Source organism: Oncorhynchus kisutch, linkage group LG26 (assembly GCF_002021735.2).
Source record: "Oncorhynchus kisutch isolate 150728-3 linkage group LG26, Okis_V2, whole genome shotgun sequence".
In the NCBI taxonomy this organism is placed as follows: Eukaryota; Metazoa; Chordata; class Actinopteri; order Salmoniformes; family Salmonidae; genus Oncorhynchus; species Oncorhynchus kisutch.
The window spans coordinates 29105275-29129151 of NC_034199.2; the positions used below are offsets into that span (position 1 = coordinate 29105275).

A 23877-nucleotide genomic window follows, 5' to 3' on the forward strand; every position below is an offset into this window, starting at 1 on the left:
AATTATTTTCTGTAATTAGCTCATCATTAACTTGTAAATAAGATAAAGTTAAGATGTTTCAGCTCTGATATGGTCATTATTTGAACTTGATAGTCAGCTAATTTAACGTTAGCTAACAAGCTAGAAATGAACAAAAACATTGTTTACAAAGTTCCCTTTAGTTGCCTGGTTTGTTAGACTGACATATACTAAATTAATTGTTTAACGGATGGGTTTATTGGTGTGGTACAGCAGTGATGTCATTTTGGACCACCAGGCTGCTGATGTCATGCAGCGAGTCTTTTTTATCGACAAGTTTGATGTCGGATGACTATAGAATGTTCATGATGTCACTGCGACAACTGTCTACAGACATGTCGATAGACGTAGTATTAACCACACTTTAGTCTTGAAATATTTGGTTGTTTAGTACACTACCGTACGCACTGTTTAACACATGTATATCCTTAAAGAGATGGGTGGGGCTAAGGCTTAAGAGGGTGTGAACACTGATAAATGGCTGTAGACAAAAAAGAACTCTCCAGTAGGTTTACAAAAATATTCAAGGGCCATTTTCTCAAAAGTGTGGTTACAAGTTTATCAACTTTCAAAGCAGAATTACTTACCCACTGTTCCTCAACTGTAGTGTATGATATACCATTTTCTAGCACCGGGTCTCTACTTTTATCGAAAGTTTAAAAAAAACACAATTTCAAATTTTCTACATAAGACCGAATCGAGCCGGTCGAGAATGAAGTGATTATCGCCAATACCAGGTTAGTTAAAGAATTTATGGCAGCGGTTTGTATGGGCAAACTTGTAATTAACACCAAAAATCTTTGGTTATATCACATTATCTGGCATACAAACTGTAGCAAGGTGTGTGTGTGTGTGTGTGTGTGTGTGTGTGTGTGTGTGTATATTATACTATTTCTTACCTGCAAAGCCTGCAGCAGCAACACCAAGGCCAACCGCTATCAGAGTACCACCCTGAAGATACAGAACAATATCAATACAACAATCCATCAGTCAACAGTGGTGTAAAATACTTAAGTAAAAATACTTGAAAGATCTACTTAAGTAGTTTTTTTGGGGTATCTGTACTTTACTACTTATATTTTTGACAACTTATACTTTTACTATATTCCTAGAGAAAATCATGTACTTTTTAATCCATACATTATGCCTGACACACAAAACTTCTCAAGAGAACATCCCTGGTCATCCCTACTCCCTCTGATCTGGCAGACAAACTAAACACACAAGCTTCGTTTGTAAATTGTCTGAGTGTGCACTTGGCTATCCGTAAATACAATTTAAAAAAATTAAATGGTGCGGACTGGTTTGCTTTAATATAAGGAATTTGAAATGATTTCTGCTTTTACTTTTGATACTTATGTATAATTATAGACTTACTCAAGTACTATTTACTGGGTGACTTTTACTTGAGTCATTTTCTATTAAGGTATATTGACTTTTATTCAAGTATGACAATTGGGTACTTTTTCCACCAGTCAACAACAACAACAAAAATTAACGCAGTTTTCATTGCAAGCCTGAGTCACTCAGCCGACTGATTACATCACAGCCTGTTATATGACATTCATGTTACTGGCGATTGCTAGATTCATCACCGTGATGACACAACCAACCTTCTGTTGCTAGTACTGTAACTATCCACCAGCTAATTGCTAGTAAATAGAAGGTTCTGGCATTAGCTAGCTAGCTATCTTAGCTGCAGGCCTGTGAAATAACCAGCGCTTGTTATCCACCAAGAATTCAAACAACAAAATATACTTACAAGTCTTTTGTCGATTTCTGTTTCACTCCTGATTTTAGATTGAGAATTGTATTCAGCATATCGCATAGTTTCTCCTTCAATAGATACCCTGCTACCAGCATTTGCCATGATGCCGCTGTCACTTGAAGGACACAACTATGGAGCGTCTGAGCGGACAACCACCAGTGTCAATTGAAAAAACATTTCGTAATACAGAACGAACGGGTGATCCACCTTGCACAATATTGTGGAAATCTGGAAAATGTAAATAAATCAACGAACCACATAAAAACAAACTAATTAAATGTTATAACATATATAGGCTACATAGTGGGATAATTCGCATAGATGGCAGTAGCCTAATACATTTTCTATTTGCTCCAAGGGAATTGTATTCTTACCTAACATTGATTTTGAAAAAGTTTTAATTAGGCTATTACTGTTATATAATATATATATATTACTGTAGCCTAATTCAAATTGATATATTACGCTTCCGTACGCTTCCGCTTCCGTATGCTTCCGTTAAAATAAAAAATAAAAAGATTATGATAAACTTTCATAGCGCGTTGGGCTGTTCCATAGGGGGGCGCACAATTGGCCCAGTGACGTCCCGGTTAGGGGAGGGTTTGGCAGGGGAAGACCGTCTTTTTAAAATTCGAATTTGTTCTTAACTGACTTGCCTAGTTAAATAAAGGTTCAATAAAAAAAATAAAAAAAACATCTACGGGTGATGCTCGTTTTTGGATAGAGAAGTTCCCAATACACTTGTTGTTATTTTATTTTTGTCTTCATTTTTTGTAATTATTTGTTAGTATTTTCTTGTATAAAAAAAAAATAATTCAATACAAGTGTTTGCCACAGGGGACGTCCAATAACTACACCGGTGTTTTACTGATAAGGCAAGTCGGTAGGATAGAGGCTGTAATGGACTACCAGGGGTATTAGATGAATAATATAATCAATTATACAAATTCAGGAGCTAATCAGAGAACAGTAGACAGTTGGAAAATAATTAATGGCACGGACCCGGTGATGCCAACGCTAACCCACCTGACAACGCAAACACAGCAGGATCAAACTCAGCCTCGACAGTGAGTAGGCTAGCCACAATATATCTATCTTCATTATTGACTTATTCCGTAACAGCTATGTTTTCAAATGTTTCAAGGGGACATCCAATAGTCATTCGGGATATTACGGATATAATATCATCTTCTTCAACTGCAGTATCAAAAAAAGGGCGAAAAATGTATCAGGTGAGGTATTCTTACGTAAAAATTATGGAATATAAATTATTATATTAAATAAGTATACAACATTACATTCCGCATACAGTTTCGTTTTATGCTCCTTTCCCGTCATAATATTCCAGTATTTCTGGTTCCGGTGATGGGGAAGGGATAGATGTATGTATGCGCACATGGACAAACGTTTTTGTTATTTTTGGGTGTACAAGAATAGTGTGTGCATGCGTTAATGAGTTTCAGTACCACACCTCTGGGCTGGTAAACCCCCTTGGCATTTAAGATTATGAGGCTTATTAAATGTCTAAGTAGGGGGAGGAATTGACATTACCCTCTCTCTCCTCCCTCTCACCCAGTTCAGATGGGTTCACCATGATATCACCCATTGAATCGCGACGGAGTAAACTACACATGAGTAAGTCTCATCATAGCATTGTTAGGATATCTCCCCATCTATCCCTTCCTCCACACCTCCATCTACAGTATACCTCTATTACCGGTAATAGTAGTAGTAATACAATATTGTAATGTACTCACCATCCTGTCTAAACCTGCAGTGGTTCAGAAAGAAGAGGAGGACATACAGAGAAGCTAGGTACACACACGTATGCACGCGCACACACATTAATAATATCATCTTCTAAAACATGTATCTGTATAAGGTGGTTCTGTGAGGCCAGGGAGAGGCACCTGGTGGAGTTAAGCCAAGCTAAACTGCAGAAACAGGTATTCCATCATCACATTTTAAAGTAAAGACTTAATTATTAGATTATGTCCAGAGAAATTGTATATACCATCCCACTTGTGCAATGGGCATGGAATGTAAAACACTCACATTCTACTCATCTATTAATGATGCCTTCTAAATAGCCTTTAACAGACAGAATGAGTAAATTGTCTACTTGGGTTGTGTGTTAAGCTGAGAAAAGAGGAGATGGACCGGCAACGGAGACAGGCAGAGGAAAAGGAGTATGAGAGGATGAAGGCTAAACAGCAGGAGAACGTCAGAGAGTGTTAGCAATGTACAAATAAATCCCTTACTTACTGCCACTGTATTGTTCTTTAGGTATTTTCTCTGTAATACCATTTCAAGCCAATAGAGCTCACTGCAGACAGCTGGCACACTGAAACAATCCTAGATATAGTGATTGAATGAGAGAGAAATAGAGAGACGGAGAAAAGGATATCCACACCCATAGGAGAGTTTCCAGGAATGACATGTTACAGTAGAGAGAACTGTTTGACATGGCCTCCTGAGTGGCGCAGTGGTCTAAGGCACTGCATCGCAGTCACTATAGACCCGGGTTCGATCCCAGGCTGTGTCACAGCTGGCCATGACTGGCAGACACGTGAGGCTGCGAGCAATTGTCCCAGTGTTGTACAGGTTATGGGAGGGGCTGGCCAGCCAGGATTTCCTTGTCCATTGCGCTCCAGCGACTCCTTGGGCTCCTGCAAGCTGACCCTGGTTGGCAGCTGGACGGTGTTTCCTCTGACACATTGGTGCGGCTGGCTTCCAGGCTAAGAGTGTCAGGAAGCAGTGCGGCTTGGCAGGGTCGTGTTTTGGAGGGTCGTGTCATGGCTCTTGACCTTTGCCTCTCTTGAGTCCGTAGGAGAGTTGCAGCAATGGGACAAGGAGAAAAAGGGGTAAAAAATAAATAAAAAATACATATTTGGCTGGCTCTCTCTGGTTAATACTGACAGAGCTTTCCTACAGTTTATTTTACCATTTTCATAAATATCTGGTGAATTTTCAAATCTCGGTACAAAACTCCAAACTGGTAACACCAGCCAGTCTTGCATTCAAACATTTCATTGTGCATTCATTTTGTTTATAGACATCTTTCATGATACAACCATTGATCCAAAATATTTGTTTATAATGAGTACATTGGTTTAATTACCAAAACAGAACATAATGATATCTTCTCAATTTAGTTATTTTAATAATCCAGTTAATCCAGTAGCAAACTAATTTGAAAGAAGCAAAATGTTTAGCAGGCACTAGTTTGCATCAAGCCTGTCTTGAGCATTTGGCCATAGGTTCTCATCAAAATCGCAGTAAATATCCAAATTTTTCATGCACCAGGGGAAACATCTTTTGGCATGGTGAATCCAAGCCGTACATAGGTCTGGATTGAAATCATTGCATGCCTCATCCAATGCCTGTAAGTGGGTGGTACGCTCATGGGGATCTTCCACCTGTATAGTAATTGTATTGTACATATTTATTGTAGTGGTCATGTATGTGGCTCAGTTCATTAGAGCATGGCACTGGCAACCCCAGAATTGTGGGTTAGATTCCCACTGGGGTCACATAACAAATTGTATTTTTATTTATTGAACCTTTATTTAACTAGGCAAGTCAGTGAAAAACAAATTCTTGTTTAAAATGACGGCCTGCCCCGGCCAAACATGGACGACGCTGGGCCAATTGTGCACCACCCTATGGGACTACCAATCACGGCCGTATGTGATACAGCCTGGAATCGAACCAGGGACTGTAGTGACACCTCTCTTCAATAAAGCAGTGTGAACCCCCACCACCATCAAAAATACCCCAGCAACTTCATTTTGGGTGCATGTTTACTGTATAGGGGATGCATTTCTTTCTTGTTTAGGACTTTCTGGATAATTGGTGTTATATTGTATTACTGCACTGTAGGAGCTAGAAACACAAGCATTTTGCTGCACCTGCTGTATCATCTGCGTACCCGACCAAGACACTTTGGTTTGTAACATACTGTACATCTCTGATCTTGTAAATATCCAAGATTTTTTTTTACTGTGAAATAAAATCATAAGTCATCAAAGTAGTTCTCAAAATCTGTAGAAGACAAAACAGTTTACATGTCAAATCTATAGGTTTACCAAACGTTTAAGTGATTATGAATTCAGAGCCGTCGGCTTATGTAACAGTAAAATGTATTTTAAAAGATAAGAGAATCACATCAAAAGTCATGAGAGCATTGCATTGTGCATGGCAATTATTTTTTACATTTTATATTAATTAACATGTACTGCAATGGGAAACATGTATTTCTAGATGAAACACTGATTAAGTTTGGTGAAAAAAAGGGACTGTATGATTGTGTGTTTTACTTAGTCAATTGAAAATGTGCTTAAGAGTTTTGAAACTGCTTTTTTGATGATCAGTTTTTAGTTTTGTACTAAGAGTTGTGATGTACCACATACTTGTGAAAATTGCACTAAAGCGATTAAAACAAGAGATGTGGTTACGGAGCCTTTTTAAGGGAGCCACCTAAAAAGTCAACCATGTTTCTCTAGACAACCCGGTCCTAGGTCGTGACTCAGAGTTCCAGTCTGAGAGACAGGAGGAGAGGTGTAGATGAAGTAATCCATCAGGACAACGCCAGGTCAGCACTTTGAATTTGTGAAGGAACTTGTAGCAGACATCAGAGGAGAGTTTTTTACATGAATCACTCAACCATGATACAGTGCATTCAGGAACTATTCAGACCGCTTGACTTTTTCCACATTTTATTATGTTACAGCCTTATTCTAAACTAGATTTTTTTTGAATCCCTCATCAATCTACACACAATAACCAATAATGACAAAGCAAAAACTTTTTTTTTTTGCAAATGTATAACAAAAAGTGGATATATCACATTTACATTGGGGCGGCAGGGTAGCCTAGTGGTTACGAATCCCTTTTGGCCCGACAGTCTAGGGGGGATGGTAATGAGACCCGTAACATAACTCATGCAAATTATAATTGTGACAAAGTAAAAGTGTGAACGAAATAACCACGATAACCGAAATTATACCGTCAAACTCCGGGTTTATTTATAAACACACGGTAATGGGGGGGGGGGGGGGGGGCAGGAAAAGGGGCTGAGCTGGACCCAAGGAAAGAAACAAATATACAAAAACACCCCTAAGCTAGACTAGCCTACTTTAACAACAGCTAACTAACTAACCAAAAATACAGTGGGTTGCCCGCCCAGTTCTAACTAGTGTATTTAACAAAGTTCACCTACGGGTAGTGTATGCCCATGGGCGACTTGTCTTGGTTTCCCCCTTTTCCCACCAGCAACAAACAAACACCATAACCAAAAACAATACTCACAGGTGATGACAAAGTGCTATGGAGGTGCTCAAACAAAAGAGAGGTTAAGACACAAAGCGAGAGTGAAACACAGATACCTACAGACATGGCATTTTACAGAGAGATTGAGCTCCAGAGCAAACAAATGATGGGGTTTTTAAACCATGGGGAAGGAACTGTGATAGGGTAGGAAATAGGAGGAGGTGTCTTCTGATTGATGATTGATTGTTGACTGATTGGGGAGTGATGATTTTCACCTGTGAGGGGAGAAGGAGAGAAAAGAAACACACACAGGATACACACAGGATACTTTTATCTGTAACACTAGTGGTTAGAGTGTTGGACTAGTAACCGGAAGGTTGCAAGTTCAAATCACTGAGCTGAGAAGGTACAAATCTGTCGTTCTGCCCCTGAACAGGCAGTTAACCCTGTTCTTAACTGACTTGCTTAGTAAAATAAGTATTGAAGCACCTTTGGCAGCGATAACAGCCTCGAGTCTTCTTGGGAATGAAGCTACAAGCTTGGTACACCTGTATTTGTGGAGTTTCTCCAATTCTTCTCTGCAGATCCTCTCAAGCTCTGACAGGTTGGATGGGGAGTGTCCCCACTGCACAGCTATTTTCAGGTCTCTCCAGAGATGTTCAATCAGGTTCAAGTTCGGGCTCTGGCTGGGCCACTCAAGGCCATTCAGAGACTTGTCCTGAAGCCACTCCTGTATTGTCTTGGCTGTGTGCTTAGGATCGTTGTTCTGTTGGAAGGTGAACCTTCGCCTCAGTCTGTGATCCTGAGTGCTTTGGAGCAGGTTTTCTTCAAGGATCTCTATGTCCTTTGCTCCATTCATCTTTGGCTCGATCCTGACTAGTCTCCCAGTGCCTGCCGCTGAAAAACATCACACAGCATGATGCTGGCACCACCATGCTTCAACATAGGGATGGTGCCAGGTTTCTGCCAGACGTGATGCTTGGCATTTAGGCCAAAGAGTCCCTTTTGGCAAACTCCAAGACGGGCTGTCGTGTGCTATTTATTGAGGAGTGGTTTCCATCTGGCCACTCTACCATAAAGGCCTGATTGGTGGAGTGCTGCAGAGATGGCTGTCCTTCTGGAAGGTTCTCCCATCTCCACAGAGGAACCCTGGAGCTCTGTCAGAGTGACCATCTGTTCTTGGTCATCTCCCTGACAAAGGCCCTTCTCCCCCTATTGCTCAGTTTGGCCAGGCAGGCAGTTCTAGGAAGAGTCTTGGTGGTTCCAAACTTCTTCCATTTAAGAATGATGGAGGCTGCTGTGTTCTTAGGGACCTTCAATGCTGCAGAAATGTTTTGGTCCCTTCCCCAGATCTGTGCCTCGACACAATCCTGTCTCGGAGCTCTACTAACAATTCCTTCGACCTCATGTCTTGGTTTTTGCTCTAACATGCACTGTCAACTGTGGGACCTTATATAGACAAGTGTGTGCCTTTCCAAATCATGTCCAATCAATTGAATTTACCACAGGTGGACTCCAATCAAGTTGTAGAAACATGTCAAGGATGATCAATGGAAACAGGATGCACCTGAGCTCAATTTCAAGTCTCATACTTATGTAAATGTTAAACTTTTTATATGTTTTCAGTAAAAAAAAGGGTTTTTGCTTTGTCGTTATGCGGTACTGTGTGCCTATTGATGAGGGATTTAAAAAATCATTTTAGAAGAAGGCTGTAACGTAACCATGTGGAAAAAGGGAAGGTGTCTGAATACTTCGGAATCCACTGTATTATTGTAGGTGCGTAGGAGAAAAAACAATCAGTAGAAAGCAGAAACATTGCACTTTAATGGATGTTTATTTCAAAGTACAGAGAGTCATATGCAGGCATCTCTTCTCTAAAAGCATACTAATATGAACCACGAGCCCTAAAGCACCACACGCAGTTTTGTTTTGGAACCTTGACTACTCTCAAACCCCTCTGGAGGAACAGTTCTGTTTGATGTCTCACCACTGGCATCAGCCCGAGAACAACTATCATGGCACAACAACACACTTGGAGAACTGTACAATACAAACATGTAGAAACACTACAGACAGTGGGAGCAGGGTAGAGTTCAGGGGTAGAGAGAGGATAGGAGGTTACAGAGAACAGACTATCAGACCCTACAGAGAGAGATGGGGCTAGAGATGGGACAGAGGATAGGAAAAAGAGGACAGTAATAGTCAGACCAGGACAAACAAACTGGACGACTCCGTTAAACAACATCCTGCTGTGGGGAGAATCAGGAGTGTCTGCAGAAATCACAGTGATTTCACAGCTGTAACGTGTGTGTGTGTGTGTGTGTGCATGTTCTTCAAGAGGACAGAGCAGCTCCTTCAGAGGGTGGAGAGGTCAGACGCAGCTCCAGTGGCATCGACTAGTGCCTCACACACATCACCCTTGGTAAGACTGCTGTGTTTGTGTCCTCGACAGGGCCCTGGGTTCAGGCCTGTCTCGGAGCTGTGGCTGTGAGGCTGGGGGATCATTTATACCAATGGATCCGTTAGTAAACATGCTCTAGCGCTCTCATCGACTGGGGTGGAGTGGTGATAAACTCAGCCCCAGAACGGTTGGTCCAGCCCAACCCAGGGAGAGGACCGCTACTATTATCCACTGGTCAGAGCCAGAGGACACGTGTGTGTGTGTGTGTTTTAGAGAGAGCCAGGACACAGAGGGGCTTTAGAGGGTATGATTGCATTTGAGTAAGTATAAATAAATATGCACTAGAAACCTTGCAATTTCTGTCTCTATCTCCCTTAATCTCTGTGTCTGTCTTTCTTTCTTTACCCTCACACTCCCCCTCCTAGCTGTTTCTCCATCTCTCTCTATCACCCCCCTATTTTCATAATTTGATGGTTAGAGGAAGGGAGTTAGTGGGCTGAGAGGCTCACAGAGTTCAAGGGACTTCCCAGAGTTCACAGAAAGTACATAGAGATGGATAGAGACAGAAAGAGAGAGAGAGGAGAGAGCAGGAGTCTGCAGACAGACCAAGGGTGGAATAACCTGCATAGTTCCTGTGAAAGTACCTGGAAGGAAGCCAGGCTGTCAGCCAATGAGAGACGAGGATGCAGGAAGACCTGCCAATCACAGAGGTCATCCAGGTTGCTATGTCAACCACCTCCATAACAACCAATCAATCTACCTGGAGAGGAAGGATAGATAGACCACAAGCATCATAGCTCAATGTGTGTAACATACTATTATTAACATAGTGTGCTAATAATAATACTGTTCATGTTTCCTCTGGTTTCAGAGGTGTTGTGTCGTGGTGATGCTGCAGACAGAGGAGAGCCGAAAAGAAGGGCCCCAGGGCAGGGTTTGAGTATGTGTTGTTAGGGAGGGGTTTCATACTGTACCGACCGACAACCGTATTATGTGGCAACCAGTGGTGTAAAGTACTTTAGTAAAAATACTTGAAAGTACTACTTAAGTAGGTTTTTGGGGTATCTGTACTTTACTTTACTATTTATATATTTTACAAGTTTTACTTCACTACATTCCTAAAGAAAATCATCTACTTTTTACGTCATACATTTTCCCTGACACCAAAAGTACTCGTTACATTTTGAATGCTTAGCAGGACAGGAAAATGGTATAATTCACACACTTATCAAGAGAACATCCCTGGTTATCTCTACTGCCCCTGATCTGGCGGACTCACTAAACACATGCTTCATTTGTAAATGATGTCTGAATGTTGGAGTGTGCCCCTGGCTATCCATAAATAAATACCATTTTAAAATGTTGCCGTCTGGTTTGCTTAATATAAGGAATTTGAAACAATTTTACATTTACTTTTGATACTTCCGTATATTTAAAAGCAAATACTTTAAGACTTTTACTCAAGTAGTATTTTACTGGATGACTTTCACTGTTACTTGAGTCATTTTCTATTAAGGTATCTTTACATTTACTCAAGTAGTATTTTACTGGATGACTTTCACTGTTACTTGAGTCATTTTCTATTAAGGTATCTTTACATTTACTCAAGTAGTATTTTACTGGATGACTTTCACTGTTACTTGAGTCATTTTCTATTAAAGTATCTTTACTTTTACTCAAGTATGAAAATTGGGTACTTTTTCCACCACTGGTGGCAACTGACATCTTTGTTGAAATGGCACACGCAGCTCCTGTGGTAGATAGACAGACAAAGGAAATGTTTTCTTGTGTGGCTTTTCTCATTGTTGGACAAGTTATTCTCTTTTCCATTATTCCTCACATTATTGTGAGAGTTAGCAGTGCCAGGAGGGAGGGAGGGAGGAAGGGAGGACAGGGAAAGAGGGTTACCAGAAGAGAAAGGGGGATTCCTCTCACTGAAGTGTAGGAGAACCCAAAATAACAGTAACATCACTACAGTAGGTTACAATACCCTTGTCAGCTCTGTGGAGACAGACAGACAGACAGACAGACAGACGGACGGACGGACGGACGGACGGACAGACGGACAAACGGACAAACGGAGTAATGTGTGTAGTAGTAGAGATCCTACATTCTATTAATATATTCTCTACTGGTTTTCTCTGAGAACATGGTACACTCTTAGAAAAAAGGTGCTATCTGGAACCTAAAAGGGTTCTTTGGCTGTCCTCATAGGATAACCATTTGAATAATTATTTTGGGTTCCAGGTAGAACCCTTTTGGTTCAAAGTAGAACCCTTTCTTGTTCCATGTAGAAACCTTTTCACAGAGGGCTCTACATGGAACCCAAAAGGGTGGTACCTAGAACCAAAAATGGTTCTCCTCTGGGGACAGCCAAAGAACTCTTTTGGAACCCTTTTTTCTAAGAGTGTAGGGAAGGTGTGTCAGGATGTCTGTGTGTGTTCCTGCTTCACTCTCCACTGAACTAGTCCTCTGGAGGTGCTCCAGACTACAGTGCAGGATCCATCCAAGCTAAACCAACGTCACAGACACAGTGATCAAAGACTCCGAACAGGAAGGGGAGAGCAGGGGGAAGAGAGTGTGGTTGATGTGGTCTCTACAGTGTTACTGGGGGATTTGTTGTTCTATCAGAGACGGCAGATTAATATTCTTATATCCTTTAGTGAGGAGTGTGTGCACTCCCCAGAGGAGTCTGAGGACAGAGAGCCTGACTCCAGAACACAACATACTGTATCCCTTCATCCTTTCAGATTCCCCCTCGCTCTCTCTCACTCTTTCACTCTCTATTCAATTTGCATGGGAAACGTATGTTTACTTGACAAAGCAAGTGAAGTAGATCTCTGTCTATCTCTCACATTCTCTCTCTCTCTCTCTCTCTCTCTCTCTCTCTCTCTCTCTGCCTGTGTTTAAAGCAGAGGCCTTTTTAAACCCACCATCCCCCACATTTGGGGGACTTAACTCTTTTTTGTTATCAAAACATTTATTTATTATTATTTTACTTTGCAAATATCTTTTTTTGCTTGGAAACGTCTTTTTTTTTTGTCTTTTTTTGACTTTTTCTTTCCTTGTCTTTTTTTCTTCTTCTGTTTTCAATCCTAGTCATTTAATACCATTGATAGACATTACAAATAACCATCCCACAATAGGAAAGTGGGAGCTAAAGGTTCATGGTCCCACAGACTACATGCCACAACTCCCCCAGAACACCCCACCCTCTTCCTTGTGTTCCTCTCCTTCTGACCAGAGTCCAGGAGTACAGGGAGGGGAGGAGAGAGGAGGAGAACACAGCAAGACAGCTGGAGAAGGCCGAACAGAGGATGAAGGTACCTTGTCAAATATATATATATTTTTCATCAAATTTATTGTACATTTACAATGATATAAGGATATGGTCATTGGCCAGATGGTTTTTCCCAAAATGACTTGCAGTTAACACACTGTATGTTAACTAGGCAGGAAACAAACCATTGCTAACATGTTAACTGTGAATGTAGCCTAAGCAGAAATCAAAGCATCAAACTACTCCAGTATACAAAGCAGTTCTAGTCCATCAACTAACAGTTCAGCCACAACATTTATCAGTCTATGATTATTGTTGCATCAGTCTAGTACTCATATTATGGCTTTATGAAGAGCCATACTAGGAGATACAAGTCTTTAAGTCAAATATTAACCCCAGTTGCTGTTATTATAAATATTGTTATCAGCACTATTGTTAGAGGTCAGCCTTTGATGTCAATAGCCTTTGATGCTGTATGAGATACCTTTAGATTGACAGGTTTAGTCCTCTTTGCCCTCTCTCTCTCTCTCTCTCTCTCTCTCTCTCTCTCTCTCTCTCTCTCTCTTTCTTGTCTTTCTGACAGATTTTTTTCTCTGTCTTCCTTTCCTCTCTCTGTGTGTTAGTCTCTCGCTCTCATGTTCTTCCCCTCAGAGTGACATCTTGGGAGAGAAAGAGAGAGATCAGGAGGAGAGGAGGAGCGAATTGAGAAGGTGTGCACCTATTTGCAATAATGATAAAAACATCATTTAATTGTTGAGTTATCTGTTTAGACATCCCTTGTATATTTTGCTCCAGCAGTTGGCTGGATGGCCTGTAGTTTTCTGATATTATTTATTGATACCCGTAAAGGAGGTGTGGCTTGCAGCATTACAAACATTAGCATAGAAACGTACTGAATACATTCCAAAGAAACATTCAGACATTTTATAATACACACGTGATTATGTGTTGTTGTGTTGATTATGTGTTGATATCAGCCTTATTGGACCGACTGCAGGGTGGGGGCACAGGGGTTGCTTAGGGGCAGATGGAGGTACAGCTCCCCCTTGTGGCCGTGGAAGAAGACAGCAGAGTCTGATAGACCCATAGCCAGACCTCCAGACCAGAGGACACCTTCACATTCCCTGACCCAGCACACAACACCTCAGAGTGGCGAGAGGAGACCGGTAAGACCCACACGCATGCGCACACAAACATTTACACACACTTGCACACTGGGTACCATTAATTACAATGTGCCAGTAAGGGAGTAAAATTCTTTGCCATTCAGTTTGACATTCTGGTGTCTCTGAGCCAAGCTGTCAGTGTGATTCTGTCAGAGAGAGAGAGAGTGGTGAATGAGCTGGCATGCTATGTGATTGAGAGCTGGCTGCTTTGCGTGTGTGCACGAGCCATTTCACAGCACTAAGCTAGATGTTGTGGGGTTTGGTTTCCCATGCCACCCCACAGCTCCCAACTCAACCACTGTGGACCATTTTGACCCCTGCCCCCTATCTACAAAAAAATACAGTGTGACGAAAATAAAATCCCAAATGAAATTCTGAAACAATGTGTTAGAGAAATACCGGTAGTCAGGGTTTGGAACACTGCCTAGAGATGCTGTCTGTTGGCATTATTTACTGTTCTATTTGCCAAGGCATGCAGTCCTTAGATCAGACATGTCTTGTGTGTGTGTGTGTGTGTGTGTGTGTGTGTGTGTGTGTGTGTGTGTGTGTGTGTGTGTGTGTGTGTGTGTGTGTGTGTGTGTGTGTGTGTGTGTGTGTGTGTGTGTGTGTGTGTGTGCGCGTGTGTGTGTGCGCGCAGAAGACTGAATTCCTTAAATGAACCCGTCTGTGACAGCAGCCAACGCCCACATAGCAGGACAAAAGCAGATGTTCTGTAGACTAGAGTTACCTCATATTAAAGGTACACTTTGATTCACTTCCCACGTTCCTGGGCTTCTGTAGCTGAAGCTGATGCTAACACTTACACTATATTTGCAAAAGTATGTGGACACCCTTTCAAGTTAGTGGAGTCGGCTATTTTAGCCTCACCCGTTACAGACATGTGTATAAAATCGAGCACACAGCCATGCAATCTCCATAGACAAATATTGGCAGTAGAATGGCCTTACTGAAGAGCTCAGTGACTTTCAACGTGTGACCGTCATAGGATGCCACCTTTCAAACAAGTCAGTTTGTCAAATTTCTGCCCTGCTAGAGCTGCCCCGGTCAACTGTAAGCGCTGTTATTGTGCAGTGGAAATGTTTAGGACAACAACGGCTCAGCAGCGAAGTGGTAGGCCACACAAGATCACAGAACGGGACCGCTGAGTTCTGAAGCGCACAGCGCGTAAAAATCATCTGTCTTCTATTGCAACACTCACTACTGAGTTCCAAACTGCCTCTGGAAGCAACATCAGAACAATAACTGTTCGTAGGGAGCTTCATTAAATGTGTTTCCATGGCAGCTGCACACAAGCCTAAGATCACCATGTGCAATGCCAAACATTGGCTGGAGGGGTGTAAAGCTCGCCGCCAATGGACTCTGGAGCAGTGGAAACGCGTTCTCTGGAGTAATGAATCACGCTTCACCATCTGGCAGTGCAACGGACTAATCTCAGTTTGGCAGGTGCCAGGAGAGCGCTACCTGCCCCAATGCATAGTGCCAACTGTAAAGTTTGGTGGAGGAGTAATAATGGTCAGGGGCTGTTTCTCATGGTTTGGGCTAGGACCCTTAGTTCCAGTGAAAGGAAATCTTAACGCTACAGAATACAATGACATTCTAGATGATTCTGTGCTACCAACTTTGTGGCAGTTTGAGGAAGGCCCTTTCCTGTTTCAGCATGACAATGCCCCTGTTCACAAAGCAAGGTCTATACAGAAATGGTTTGTTGAGATCGGTGTGGAAGAACTTGACTGGCCCTGACCTCAAACCCATCAAACACCTTTGGGATGAATTGGAACGCAGAATGTGAGCCAGGCCTAGTCGTCCAACATCAGTGCCCGAGCTCACTAATGCTCTTGTGGCTGAATAGAAGCAAGTCCCTGCAGCAATGTTGCAACATCTAGTGGAAAGCCTCCCCAGAAGAGTGGAGGCTGTTAAAGCAGCAAAGGGTGGACCAACTCCATATTCATGCCCATGATTTAGGAATGGGATGTGTCTACATACCTTTGGTCATGTATTTCTGTTGTATTTCACTGTTCAGTTCAGGAACAGTTCAGTTTAGGAACAGTTCAGGACCTACTGCTGCTTGTCATTACCATCTGCTAAGTACTTTTGCTCTCACAGCTACACACACCACAGCCCTGAAAACGTGTGTTAGTTACCCAAGGTATTGCCTAGGCTTTAGCTCAGTGGGCTTACGCAGGAGACCTTGGTCTGGTTTGAACCCAGCTGCCATCATAGTCACACATAGTTATCTGTCTGTCGGTGCAGAACTGACTTTTCCTGGCCACACTATCTCAGCCATCATATCTGGCCAACCAGTGACATGCATCCTCTCCATCCATCCAGCAGCAGACTGTCAACTGGCTCTAATGGCTCAGGGGTTTGGAAGAGTGGGCTGGCAATGCTAAGGTTGTGGGTTCAATGCTAGATTTGTGGGTTCAATGCCAGGGTTGTGGGTTTCTACTGAATACAGCCATCTGCTTGCATCCGGTAGCTGTAAATGGCCATGTTCAGCAATCACCCTTATTAGGGTGTAATGTACAGAGTACAGTTGTCAACTGGATTTGGAGGATAGTTTTATGTTGGCTAAATGGCCATGGTGATTAGGATGTTAGGAGGATGGTAAGTCCTTCACCAACCTGACAGTCCCAATATCCTCCTGGTTGGATGATGCCCTCTCCCTCCAGGCTCCTTACACTACCCTGCAGTCTGCCCAGGTGTGTGTGTGACCAACCAGGTACACTCTTAGAAAAAAGGGTTCCAAAAGGGTTCTTCAGCTGTCCCCAGAGGAGAACCCTTTTGGGTTCCATGGAGAACCCTCTGTGAAAAGGGTTCTTCCAGGAATGAAAAGGATTCTACTGACCAAAAAGGGTTCTTCAAAGGGATCTCCAATGGGGACAACCGAAGAACCCTTTTAGGTTCTAGATAGCACCCTTTTTTTCTACGAGTGCACCGGCAGTGTGGTTACTTTGGGAGAGCCAGGCTGGCAGAACGACTGTGGAAGATGATCAGTGTTTTCTATTCTCTCTCTCTCTCCATCCCTCTCTCTTTCTCTCGTTTCCAGTCATCTGTCCTTCCAAGCTGAACCACATGACCCAGCAGAGAGCATCTTTGGAGTGTCCTGTCTGACTGAGATGAACGGGCTTGGTCTGGGATGAGACTGTCATCCTAATGTCTCGTCTGTGTGTGTGCCTGTGTGGGATCAGATGAGGCTGTGGCGTTTAGAAAATAAAGCAGGACTCTGTGTGTCTGTCATCGTTTCTCATTACAAGGAACATTCACTCCAAAATCTAACTTTTCAAAAGGTTTCATAACTCATAAAGGACTCTAAAGTCGAGTCAATTTCCACACCATCTGTTGCGCAGATCCTGCTGTATGCAGAATAAATATCCAGCTTTTATTTAGGGTTTGATAGGCCAGGGTATGGTACGTCTGTCTCCTAAACCCCGTCGTTCAGAGACCTAAAGGATCACACTGTGTGTGGCATAACACTCCACGAGAGGAGTTGTCTTGCTTTCCCAGGCTTGTCAAGAGACCGCAACAAAGGCTTTCTTTGTTAACTAATATGAAAGGAAAAATCATAAATATGGATGATTGTTAAAAGTAGTCATTACATGAACAACTGTCTTATAAACACTGAACTGTCTGAACTGAACTGTCCTGTAGATCCAGACTTTGAGTGGGTTGTGCTGAAGCTTCAGAATAGCTTCTTGTTCTGTGAGAGATCTTTTCTGGAGGACATCATCATTCAGTGTAACGGAGACTATCAACAGGCATGTGTGCTAGTCTAATGACAACCCTTGTCATTCAGTGTTTCCAACATATACATGGGTAACTTCAAGGGTACCTACTCTGTCATTAAGTATAACAGAGATAATCAATTTGACTGCTTATTTTTTTTACGACACTTTCTTTTGTGTGATAAGGAAAAATCAGCTTTTTAGCCATTATTAGTGTAAACTGTTAGTACTCTATCTTTGTCATATCTTAGTAATAATAATATTGTGAAATAATAATATTGTGATACTAGATAATTTCTTCGCACAACAATGACTCATATTTTCCATTGTCTCTGACAGTGATTTAGGATGATGTGCGTTTTACAAAATAACTGTAGGTCACTGGGATGAGTCAGCATCTCTATATGCATTTGGCTTTTAACAAGTTCAATGTGTTGTAATGGAAACATCTGTCCAGGAAGAGATGCTGTTTTCTGTTTGTCTGTATAAAGACTAATCCCAATAATATGTTGACTATCCATTACAAATGCTTCCTGACTGGAAGAATGGACATCAATGGACTGTTTCCTTTAATGTCTCCTGTTAGATCATGTATTAGGTCTTTATGATCAGTGTGATCTCTTGTTTTTACTGTTTCCTTTAATGTCTCCTGTTAGATCATGTATTAGGTCTTTATGATCAGTGTGATCTCTTGTTTTTACTGTTTCCTTGTTTGAATCAGTATTGTAATGTTTGGGTCAGCTATCCAGGGCTGTCACGTTCTGACCTTTATTTCCTGTGTTTTGTATTTAGTTAGTATGGTCAGGGCGTGAGTTGGGTGGGCAGTCTATGTTTGATTTTCTATGATTTGGGGTTTTCTATGTTTCGGCCTAGTATGGTTCTCAATCAGAGGCAGGTGTCATTAGTTGTCTCTGATTGAGAATCATACTTAGGTAGCCTGGGTGTCACTGTGTGTTTGTGGGTGATTGTTCCTGTCTTTGTGTTTGCACCAGATGGGACTGTTTTAGGTTTTCTCACATTTGTTGTTTTTGTTATCTCATGTGTAGTTTCTTTATAAATTAAAGAATATGAATAACCACCACGCTGCGCTTTGGTCCGCCTCTCCTTCAGATGAAGAAAACCATTACAAGGGCTGTGTTTAATAAATGGGTGTTAAAATCAAATCAACATTTATTTGTCACATGGGCCGAATACACCGGGTGTAGACTTTACCGTGAAATGCTTACGAACCCTTCCCAACAATGCAGAGTTAAAAACTGAATCCACAAGAATGATGCTATATACAGGGAGTACCACATCAATATGCAGTGGTACAAGGTATTTGAGGTGCGACACTGTGCACGGTTGAAGAAGCTTTGTCTTTCTATGATTCTGCACTTCGTTTTATTTAAGGGTACTACCGAACAGGTCTTTGTCAGTTGACAACCCCCTTGGGTTGTGCCGTGGCGGAGATCTTTGTGGGCTATACTCAGCCTTGTCTCAGGATGGTAAGTTGGTGGTTGAAGATATCCCTCTAGTGGTGTGGGGGCTGTGCTTTGGCAAAGTGGGTGGGGTTATATCCTTCCTGTTTGGCCCTGTCCGGGGGTGTCCTCGGATGGGGCCACAGTGTCTCCTGACCCCTCCTGTCTCAGCCTCCAGTATTTATGCTGCAGTAGTTTATGTGTCGGGGGGCTGGGGTCAGTTTGTTATATCTGGAGTACTTCTCCTGTCCTATTCGGTGTCCTGTGTGAATCTAAGTGTGCGTTCTCTAATTCTCTCCTTCTCTCTTTCTTTCTCTCTCTCGGAGGACCTGAGCCCTAGGACCATGCCCCAGGACTACCTGACATGATGACTCCTTGCTGTCCCCAGTCCACCTGGCCATGCTGCTGTTCCAGTTTCAACTGACCTGAGCCCTAGGACCATGCCCCAGGACTACCTGACATGATGACTCCTTGCTGTCCCCAGTCTACCTGGCCATGCTGCTGCTCCAGTTTCAACTTCCACCTGACTGTGCTGCTGCTCTAGTTTCAACTCTTCTGCCTTATTATTATTCGACCATGCGGGTCATTTATGAACATTGAACATCTTGGCCATGTTCTGTTATAATCTCCACCCGGCACAGCCAGAAGAGGACTGGCCACCCCACATAGCCTGGTTCCTCTCTAGGTTTCTTCCTAGGTATTGGCCTTTCTAGGGAGTTTTTCCTAGCCACCGTGCTTCTACACCTGCATTGCTTGCTGTTTGGGGTTTTAGGCTGGGTTTCTGTACAGCACTTTGAGATATCAGCTGATGTACGAAGGGCTATATAAATAAATTTGATTTGATTTGATTTGATTTGACTCAAAATAGAACAACATAGAAGCCAGTGTTTGTAACAACAGATCAAGGTTTGTAAAGGTGGTCAAACTTCTCAGTTTGACAGAGAATGTCACATCCTCATTATTTATCAGACAATAGCAATGTCATCACCTTTATATAAATGAACAGAACAAAGAACAGAGTGTTACTTTCACATGGCACAGGTTGTGTTACTGCCAACCAAAATCCCCCTCAGTCGTAATGGAAGTACTCATGGTAAATGTGACAGCACAAAGTCTTCAGAGATGACCTGGAGATCTTCCTGTTCTCAGCTTTACTGTGGTGATGGGAGTACACCTGAACACACCTGCCATGGTTGAAGCAGCGCGTGTGTGTGTGTATACTGTATATATTTTCCAATGTGTTTTTGTTTGCTATATGTGTGCGTGTGACAGAGGGAAAAACGAGTCCTCTGTCCCTAGATGAATGTTGTGTGCACATACAGTTGACTACATCGTGGTACAAACCACCACCCTCAGTATAATCAAACCAGTATTGCACAAAGCTTTGTCTTGATGAGACCATGCTATAATAAGGTATCACATGATGCTCCTCGGGCGGTGTATGTGTATCTGTTACAGGATCGCACGCACACTCACACACACACACACACACACACACACACACACACACACACACACACACACACACACACACACACACACACACACACACACACACACACACACACACACACACACACACACACACAGTAAGCAGTACCAGCAGACTGGATGATGTGTATGATCGCTGACAGGCCTTGCATGCACAGGCAACATGTGGGATGGTTAGCAACAAAGAAGAAAGAAACTAGACCCAAAACTAGTCAATAATGACAAAAACAAAATTACTCTCAGGGATATTAAATGTAGTTAGCCTTAACGTAATTGTACCTGGATGCATTTATTTGACAAAAAGTGATATATCTCCTCAACTCTCACTGTACAGTATCTTGATGATGTCTTTCAAACCGCTTGACTCATAGCAACTAGTCCTCTTCTCATTACACTCTGGTGTGCTTCTCCTCTGACCCAGAATCAGGGCAAGGGGGAAAAGGAAGAGACTCCACAGTTGTGGAGGTAGCGAGGAGGAAAGCACACCAGGGTGTAATTCTGAAAAGAAGGACTTTTTTCACCATTATGTCTATCACAGGAAAGGGCTGAAAATAGCCCATATTAATATATGCATCCTTAGAAATAAGGTTCATGAAATCAATAACTTGCTAACATCAGATAACATTCATATATTAGCCATTTATGAGACTCACTTAGATAATTTGTTTGATGATACAGCAGTAGCAATACAAGGATATAACATTTATGGAAGAGACAGAAATGCTTATGGGGGAGGTGCTGCTGTATATATTCAGAGCCATATCCCTGTAATGCTTAGAGAAGATCTTATGTCAAGTGTTATTGAAGTGTTGTGGTTGTAGGTTAACTTGGCACATCTAAAGCCTTTTCTTTTGGGGTGTTTCTATAGGCCACCAAGTGCTAACAGTCAGTATTTAAATAATATGTGTGAAATGCTTGATAGTGTATGTGATGTAAACAGAGAGGTCTACTTTCTTGGAGACCTGAATATTGCATGGTTTTCATCAAGCTGTCTGCTCAAGAGGAGGCTTCTTACTGTAACCAGTGCCTATAATCTGGTTCCGGTTATTAATCAACCTACCAGGGTGTTTGCATGGAACTTCCTTCCAGCTCATATTGCTCAAATAAACAGCATACCTGGTTTAAAAAAACAGATAAAGCAACACCTCGCGGCACAATGCCTCTTCCCTATTTCAAATCAAATCAATCTTTATTTGTCACATGTGCCAAATACAACAAGTGTAGACTTTACAGTGAAATTCCTACTTTCAAGCCCTTAACCAACAGTGCAGTTCAAGAAGAAGAAAATATTTACCAAGTAAACTAAAATCCAAAGTAATAATAAAAAGTAACACAACAAGAATAACAATAATGAGACTATGTACAGGGGCACGGGTACCGAGTCAGTGTGGGGGGTACAGGCTAGTCGAGGTAATCTGTACATTGTCCCCTCGGGGCGAAGTGACTGCATAGGTAACAAACAAACAGCGAGTAGCAGCAGTGTACAAAAGGGAAGGGGGGTCAATGTAAATTGTCCGGTGGCGATTTTATGAATTGTTCAGGAGTCTTATGGCTCGGGGGTAGAAGCTTTTGAGGAGTTTTTGGTCCTAGACTTGGTGCTCCGGTACCACTTGCCGTGCGGTAACAGAGAAAACAGTCTATAACTTGGGTGACTGGAGTCTCTGATTTTATGGGCTATCCTCTGACACCGCCTATTATAAAGGTCCTGGATGGCAGGAAGCTTGGCCCCAGTGATGTACTGGGCCGTTCGGACTACCCTCCGTAGCGCCTTACGGTCAGATGCCGAGCAGTCGCCATACCAGGCGGTGATGCAACCGGTCAGGATGCTCTTGATGGTGCGCTGTAGAACTTTTGAGGATCTGGGGACCCATGTCAAATCCTTTCAGTCTTCTGAGGGGAAAAAGGTTTTGTCGTGCCCTCTTCACGACTGTCTTGGTATGTTTGGACCATGATAGTTTGTGATGTAGACACCAAGGAACTTGAAACTCTCGACCCGCTCCACCACAGCCCCGTCGATGTTAATGGGGGCCTGTTCGGCCCGCCTTTTCCTGTAGTCCATGATCAGCTCTTTAGTCTTGCTTACATTGAGGGAGAGGTTGTTGTCCTGGCACCACACGGCCAGTTCTCTGACCTCGTACCTATATGCCGTCTCATTGTTGTCGGTGATCAGGCCTACCACTGTTGTGTCGTCAGCAAACTTCGTGGGTGAACAGTCGTGGGTGAACAGGGAGTACAGGAGTGGACTAAGTACACACCCCTGAGGGCCCCCAGTGTTAAGGATCAGTGTGGCAAACGTGTTGTTGCCTACTCTTACCACCTGGGGATGGCCCGTCATGAAGTCCAGGATCCAGTTGGAGGGAGGTGTTTAGTCCTTAGCTTAGTGATGAGCTTTGTGGGCACTACGGTGTTGAACGCTGAGCTGTAGTCAATGAACAGCATTCTCACATAGGTGTTCCTTTTGTCCAGGTGAGAAAGGGCAGTGTGGAGTGCAATTGAGATTGCATCATCTGTGGATCTGTTGGGGCGGTATGCGAATTGGAGTGGGTCTAGGGTGTCTGGGAGGATGCTGTTGATGTGAGCCATGACCAGCCTTTCAAAGCACTTCATGGCTACCGACGTGAGTGCTACGGGGCGGTAATCATTTAGGCAGGTTGCCTTTGCTTCATTGGGCACAGGGACTATGGTGGTCTGCTTAAAACATGTAGATATTACAGACTCGGTCAGGTAGAGGTTGAAAATGTCCCTGAAGACACCTGAAAGTTGGTCCATGATGCTTTGAGTACACGTCCTGGTAATCCGTCTGGCCCAGCGGCTTTGTGAATGTTGACCTGTTTAAAGGTTTTATTCACATCGGCTACCTAGAGCATTATCGCACAGTCATCCAGAACAGCTGGTGCTCTCGTCCATGCTTCAGTGTTGCTTGCCTCGAAGCGAGCATATTTAACCTAGATGGTTTGTGTGTATGCATTGATATGTAGGCTAAGTGTGCCTTTCAAAAAATGTATGTATTTCTGTCTTTGAGCTGTTCTTCTCTACTGATGTTCTGTATCATGTAATTCCGTATTATGTTTCATGTTTTGTGTGGACCCCAGGAAGAGTAGCTGTTAGCTGGTAGCATGTAGACATTAGGGAGGGAATATATTCCTGTCCAATCTGACCTTTATATCTGACAGTGTGAGACTCACCCACTTTTCCCAGGGCTTCAAAGTTGATTTAGCTCCTCTCTCTCATATCCAAACTACATACACACACACCCACAGGCACACATGCACACACACATACACACACATTGCTGCTCAC

General features: G+C 42.7%; 1 protein-coding gene and 2 long non-coding RNA genes across 7 annotated transcripts in view; 2 read left to right on the plus strand and 1 right to left on the minus strand.

Annotated features, from left to right (window-relative positions):
* Window positions 1-4153, minus strand: part of dnajc15 (DnaJ (Hsp40) homolog, subfamily C, member 15) — a 22858-nt gene extending 18705 nt beyond the window's left edge. Inside the window, exons 1-2 of one of the 2 annotated variants that reach the window (XM_020469989.2) lie at window positions 4052-4153; window positions 918-969 (exon numbers count right to left, since the gene is read on the minus strand). In XM_020469989.2, coding sequence (XP_020325578.1) covers window positions 918-969; window positions 4052-4093 — 94 coding nt within the window. In that variant the 5' untranslated portion in view covers window positions 4094-4153. Of the gene's footprint in view, window positions 1-917; window positions 970-1780; window positions 2030-4051 lie in introns of those variants that run through there. The other variant, XM_020469988.2, reaches the window with a different exon arrangement.
* On the plus strand, window positions 2627-10822 carry LOC116357722 (uncharacterized). Of its 4 annotated transcripts, XR_004205662.1 has the most exons (9): window positions 2627-2853; window positions 2931-3018; window positions 3363-3421; window positions 3564-3601; window positions 3669-3732; window positions 5669-5734; window positions 6292-6380; window positions 9396-9479; window positions 10330-10549. It is a non-coding gene; the product is annotated as an uncharacterized LOC116357722 (long non-coding RNA). The 4 variants fall into 4 exon arrangements; XR_004205661.1 differs by having other exon boundaries at window positions 3669-5734; window positions 10330-10822; XR_004205660.1 differs by having other exon boundaries at window positions 3564-3732.
* A 1696-nt stretch (window positions 10823-12518) lies between these two features.
* LOC116357723 (uncharacterized) lies at window positions 12519-18706 on the plus strand. The gene is made up of 4 exons (XR_004205663.1): window positions 12519-12781; window positions 13362-13448; window positions 13736-13904; window positions 16951-18706. It is a non-coding gene; the product is annotated as an uncharacterized LOC116357723 (long non-coding RNA).
* Window positions 18707-23877: the final 5171 nt, after the last annotated feature.